Source organism: Vigna unguiculata, chromosome 6 (assembly GCF_037176805.1).
Source record: "Vigna unguiculata cultivar grain cowpea cultivar isolate G323 ecotype 2 chromosome 6, ASM3717680v1, whole genome shotgun sequence".
Classification (NCBI taxonomy): Eukaryota; Viridiplantae; Streptophyta; class Magnoliopsida; order Fabales; family Fabaceae; genus Vigna; species Vigna unguiculata.
This window is the reverse complement of record NC_140797.1, coordinates 29,324,500-29,331,162: the sequence shown is the minus strand read 5'-3', so window position 1 is coordinate 29,331,162 and position 6,663 is coordinate 29,324,500. Positions and strand designations below refer to the sequence as shown.

General features: G+C 31.5%; 1 protein-coding gene across 2 annotated transcripts; it reads left to right on the top strand.

Moving 5' to 3' along the window:
* The first annotated feature begins 2,435 nt into the window (after positions 1-2,435).
* On the top strand, positions 2,436-6,082 carry LOC114188972 (spermidine hydroxycinnamoyl transferase-like). Of its 2 annotated transcripts, none has more exons than XM_028077660.2 (2): positions 2,436-3,519; positions 5,739-6,082. In XM_028077660.2, the coding sequence occupies exons 1-2, from the start codon at positions 2,479-2,481 to the stop codon at positions 6,045-6,047; spliced, it is 1,350 nt and encodes a 449-aa protein (XP_027933461.2). In that variant the 5' UTR covers positions 2,436-2,478; the 3' UTR covers positions 6,048-6,082. The 2 variants fall into 2 exon arrangements, with proteins under 2 accessions (XP_027933461.2, XP_085530570.1); XM_085674444.1 differs by lacking the exon at positions 5,739-6,082 and adding an exon at positions 3,687-4,244 and having other exon boundaries at positions 2,437-3,519.
* The last annotated feature ends 581 nt before the right edge of the window (positions 6,083-6,663 follow it).

The following is a 6,663-nucleotide window of genomic DNA, read 5'->3' as shown; positions in this document are numbered from 1 at the left end:
GAACGCACTTAATGTCAATGTTGATTGATAAGGATGGACATGAAAAAAAAGAAACCAGAAATTGAAGGTTGTAGTAAAAGTGAATTAATTATAAAGAAGATCTTTCAACAACTCCATTTAATGCCACATTAATGTACGAGATAAAACATGATAACAAAGGTTCTTCCGAGTTTGACTTTTTTTATAGGAATAATATATAGAGTAATAATATTTTAATCTACTTTTTATCACTTTTAATTTATTATTCTTATCAATTTTAAATTATTTATTTATTTTGATTTTTTTAGTGTAACCCATCAAATCAAAATCACCATAGTAGTGACGGATCTTAATCAAAATTTTTGGAAAAGCTAAAATAATATACTTAAAATTTATATATTTAACATTATTGTCACATATTCAATGAAAAGGAATAATACTTTACTATAGCTATAACTATAAAACAAACTACACTATCTAACGGATTGTTCATGTATGCGATGAGCAACTAAGTTGTCATGTTTTGATCTTTACTCATTTTTTATCAATTTTAAAAAATGAATTTATTCTTTTGTTTTTCATTAATATACCTATTTAAAAAATAAGTTTAAGACTAAAAAATAATTTATCATAATATAATCAATAATTGAGAGACATAATTACTAAAATATTATGATAAACAAGTCACAATTAAAAATTGCCTATAAAAAATATATACAAAATGGTCATGAGATAAAAAGACAGTGTTAAATATTAAACATATTTCACTACCAAGTGAAACCGGAGAAAATTACTTTTTTTTTTCTTTTATAAGAATGGAATGAGAAGATATAAAAAATGAGGGCAGAGAAATAAATTTTTGTTTAACTTTTTTTTCTTGGTAACATAACAAAATGAAATCAGGTAAGAGTAAAAGATAAATATAACATGTAAAAAATTAGAAAGACAATTAGAATAGAAAATAAAAATTATCTTAATAATTTATTTTCTTTATTTTATTTGATTTTATATTTTAACATTTATTAACATTAAATGTTATACTCTGTAATAGAAATAAAAAATACCTAATTTTATTTTTATTAACTTTTCAATATAATATTATATGATGTAAATAGAAATATATTTAAAAAAATTTAAAAATAAATAGTTTAACAAATTTTAAACACATAATTTTAAAAAGATTTAAAATATTAAAAAGATGAAAAAGTTTGGGTGCCGTGGCTAGGGATGTCAAAAAAATCCGTACCCGCGGGTATCCGCGGATAAAACCCGCAACGGGTAGAAAATGGATATTAAAAATGGATACCCGCTACCCGCGGGTATGGATATTTTTGATACCCGCATGTTAACGGGGCGGGTACGGGTATCACAGTATCCGTACCCGTGGATACCCGTACCCGCTAAACTTTACCTTATATATATATATATATATATATATATATATATATATATATATATATATTAGTAAACAACATTATGAGTCTTCATCCAATAATGGTGGTCACATTCTTATCCCACAAATGAGTAAATTACTTTCATATACTGTGGAGGTATTGATGTGTCTCTAAGACTTGTTATGGACCAACATGTAATGAAATTAACACATTTACTTATATATTTTAATTAAGTGATTGTTAAAATTTTTTACTGAACTTCTTATGTTTTAAGGCTCTTCTAGATTAAAATTGGACAACATGAAACTTTATACAATGTTGCAAGAGGTGGACATTGATGAAGTTAGTAATTTCTTTAATATTTTATTCAAAAATAAACTACAATATAAATTGGTAGAGATTTTTTATTTGTTTGTTTTTCAAGAATCAATCGGAGAAAGGGGACTTGTTGATCTAAACACTAATTATGGTTAAATATTTATTTTTTAAAATACTTTTGTAAATATCCACGGATACCCGTGGATACCCGTGGATACCCGCGGATATGAAAAAAATAGACGGGTACCCGCATAACGGATACCCGACAGATATGGGTACGGGTACGGGGCAAATATTTATCCAGCGGGTAGGATACGGGGGAGCTACTACCCGTACCCTACCCGCCCCGTTGACATCCCTAGTCGTGGCCATACTCGAGAAGGAATTTAGATCCTCTACTGATTTTTTTTGTACTGTTTTCTGTTGAGCATTAAAAATACACTGTATTAATATTTTAAATATCTTTTTAATATATTTTAAAACGTCAAAATTAGTGGTAATCAGTGAATTATGGAGATACAATAGAGGAACAACACAAAAAAACCAGCAGAGAATCCAAATTCCTCGAGAGGGGCATATAATGACACCTTATAAATAAAGATGATTTTATAAGTTCATCTGAGTTTGATTTTTTTTATAGGAATAATACATATATGGAAAATGTCATCGTTTATTGGCAATCAGAGATGGGACCCATCGGCATATAATGCCACCTTATAAATAAAGATGATTTTATAAGTTCATTTTCTTTCTTGTGTGTGTTGCATATAGAAAGCTTTGACAAAAAATGGTAAGCATCAAAGCTTCTTACACAGTGGTTCCAAATGAAGCAACTCCAGAGGGTATTGAATGGCTCTCTGATATTGATCAAGTGGCGCGTCTGTGCCATACACAGACCATCTATGTTTTCCATGCAAAGCACAACCTTGACGCATTAGTCCAACAGATGAGAAACTCTCTTAGCAAGATTTTGTGCATTTACTATCCATTGGCTGGTAGATTGAGAAGATTAGAAGAAGGTGGCAGATGGGAAGTGGATTGTAATGCAAAAGGAGCCATGTTGTTTGAAGCAGAATCCACAAAAACAGTGAACTATTATGGTGACTTTTTGGGTGACTCCGCCAATGACTTGGTTCCAAAAGTCAATTACACAAACACTTTAATTCAGGATATTCCTTTGTTACTAGTGCAAGTAACAAGCTTCCTTGGCAATGAAGCATTTTCCATTGGAGTTGCTGTATCTCATATTTTGTTTGATGGTATTTCTGCCATTCACTTCATCAACTCATGGGCAAAGTTGGCTCGTGGAGACACATTAGAGTCTCATGAAATGCCATTTCTGGATCGAACTGTGCTAAAGTTCACAGCCCCTCCACCACCCCCACGCTTTGATCACCAAGAGTTCAAGCCTATGCCTCTCATATTAGGAAGAAGTGACAACACTGTTGAGAAAAACAAGAGGGTAAGTGCCATTTCGTTGAAGCTTACAGCAGAACAAGTGGGGAAGTTGAAGAACAAGGCCAATGCTGATGGATCAACAAAAGGGTCACGACCTTATAGCAGATTTGAAGCTATTGCTGCACATGTATGGAGATCTGCATCTAAGGCTCGTGGATTAGATGAGAATCAACCAACTCTCCTTCGGTTCAGTGGTGATATTCGCAATAGACTCATTCCACCTCTCCCTAGGAATTACATTGGAAATGCTTTGTCCATAGTATCAGTATCATCACACGTTGGAGAAATCTTATCATCTCCTTTGGGTCATGTTGCTCAGAAAATAAGGGAAGCTGTTGAAATGTTTACACATGAGTTTATATGCTCACAGGTATTTAGCACCACTTTTATATCTTTCTTTCTCACTTCTTTTTTATAGTTTGACGTGAAAAAAATTTAAAATAAAATAGCATGAACAAAATAAATTAATTAAATTAAAAGGGGTTCAAAAACATATGAAACGAAATTGTATAAAGTAATTATTTTTTTCTTTTACAGATAGATGTGATTAGAGGTCAGGAGCATGTGAATAAAGCGAGAACTTTGTACTTTGGAGCAAATGAAGGTAAGGATGTATTATTTTTTGGAAACCCTAACCTACGCATCACAAGTTGGCTGAGTATGCCGATGCATGAAGCAGATTTTGGTTGGGGAAAGCCTGTTTATTCAGGTCTGGCAGGTAAAGCTGCACAAGAGAGGGCAGTGATTACCCAAAGTCCAGATGGTGATGGCTCTGTTATTCTTGTTCTACACTTTCAAGTGGAACATACGGAGCTTTTCAAGAACTATTTCTATGAAGAAATCTAAACTACGTATTCACATTCAAAGCTTTACATGTTATCTGTAATTTCTTATGTTTAATAAATCGTTCAACCATTAGTCTTATGTATTAGTGGTCGTTGATTAATTAATTTTATGTATTTTTTTTACTTAAAATTGTCTGTTTTTGGATCGAACTCTTTATAAGAGATGATTTATTTCTTAGTTTTTAATTTCTAATTTCTGTAAGTTTGAGTGGAGTTATTATAAATAAATTTTTATCATTACTTTCTTTTATTAGAGTTACAAAAATAAAATAATAAAATTTTTGGATTTCTTTTATCAAAAATGGTTGTTTATTAAAATATGTCAAAAAAAAAACTTTGTTAAAATATTATTACTATATCTTTAAATGACCGTCTAACCCTTAAGTCAATAAAAGAAAATAATAAATAAAAAAATAACAAAAAAATTGTGATTCACTTTCGAGACACGTTCAAAAGTCCAGTACACCAATTAACATTGCATTCGCTAAATTTTGTGCTTTTTCAACTACACAAACCGGTAAAAAATATTTGACGCAGATATGGGGACTTATGCATACATATGTGGGGAGTAAAGGCAAACTTTTTTAACAAAACTACAGAAAAAGCGAACACAATTAATATAATGTGTAAACACATCATTTGTGTTTGATTTAACCCAACAAATATTCCTTTCCATTATCCAATCCCAATTCAAGTAATTTGGTGGGAGTGTAGACTTACTAGAGGCCAAATTCAAACCTGTAATGGTAAGTGGGGAGTTAAGTGCAACTACTTAGGGAGTGGAGTTCAACTTAATCAGTACTGCTTGCATATTGTACACAACTTTATTTAAATCTCCTTATTGGAGCATAAACAATTATGCAAATTATTGACGAAGTCCAGACCTCCAATTAACACTGCTTTCACTGAATTTTGTGCTTTTTAAACTCCACAATCATGTGTAAAACATGTCACGCAGATGTGGGGAGTTATGCATATATGTTTGGGGAGTTTGGGCAAACTTTACTAAGAAAGCTGCAAAAAAAAAACCCAATACAATGATTTTAAATTTAGTAAATACATCAATAATATTCGATTCAGTCAGACATATATTGCTTACAATTACCACATTTTAATTAGGTTTATTGGTTTGTCCTGCAATTTTGTTCAAAAAACTTTGCTTCAACTCCCCACATACAGCGTCCTTACTACCCACATCGGCGTCAGCTGTTTATACAGTTGTGTACGCTCGGGATGACGAATTCCTTGTCGTCGACGACTTCTTCTACGACCTGCCTCCGGTAACCCACCCAAACGGCGTCAATGACTGCAATTATCCACCACTAATTTGCAATGCTTAACTCCGATCACTCTCTCATTCTCGTTCTCGCTTTATCCCTCTTGCTCTCTATCTTTCTTGCTTTCACTGATAACTATCCTCCACCCCCCCGGCGAAATGGTTGCTGGAATCTCACTTTCACTGAACCACAAACTCCGACGGGCTCACTTTCCCCCTTTTCTCTCTTCACTTTCTCACTTTGCAACCCCCCAACCTCACTTTCCCCCTTTTCTCTCTTCACTTTCTCTCTCTAACTGACATTTAATTTTATTTTGGTTTCTCTTTCCGCTGCACGTGTGAACTAACCATTTCGTAATTAAAATTTAAAAAAAATCGCTGCCACGTCACCTTTGTCAAATACTTGTCAAAAACTTTTGTTGAAATATCATTATCCTTGTATAAAGTAATTATTTTTTTCTTTTACAGATAGATGTGATTAGAGGTCAGGAGCATGTGAATAAAGCGAGAACTTTGTACTATGGAGCAAATGAAGGTAAGGATGTATTATTTTTTGGAAACCCTAACCTACGCATCACAAGTTGGCTTAGTATGCCGATGCATGAAGCAAATTTTGGTTGGGGAAAGCCTGTGTATTCAGGTCTGGCAGGTAAAGCTGCACAAGAGAGGGCAGTGATTACCCAAAGTCCAGATGGTGATGGCTCTGTTATTCTTGTTCTACACTTTCAAGTGGAACATATGGAGCTTTTCAAGAACTATTTCTATGAAGAAATCTAAACTACGTATTCATATTCAAAGCTTTACATGTTATCTGTAATTTCTTCTGTTTAATAAATCGTTCAACCATTAGTCTTATGTATTAGTGGTCGTTGATTAATTAATTTTATGTATTTTTTTTACTTAAAATTGTCTGTTTTTGGATCGAACTCTTTATAAGAGATGATTTACTTCTTAGTTTTTAATTTCTAATTTCTGTAAGTTTCAGTGGAGTTATTGATTTTATTATAAAAATTAGATGGTATATCTATAAAAAAATTATTTTTTCATGATAAATAAATTTTTATCATTACTTTCTATTATTAGAGTTACAAAAATAAAATAATAAAATTTTAGGATTTCTTTTATCAAAAATGGTTGTTTATTAAAATATGTCAAAAAAAAACTTTGTTAAAATATTATTACTATATCTTTAAATGACCGTCTAACCCTTAAGTCAATAAAAGAGAATAATAAATAAAAAAAATAACAAAAAAATTGTGATTCACTTTCGAGACACGTTCAAAAGTCGATAAATTAAGGTTTAATATATATATATATATATATATATATATATATATATATATATATATATTTATAGATATACAAAATAGAAAATTTATTAGTCACAAGTCAA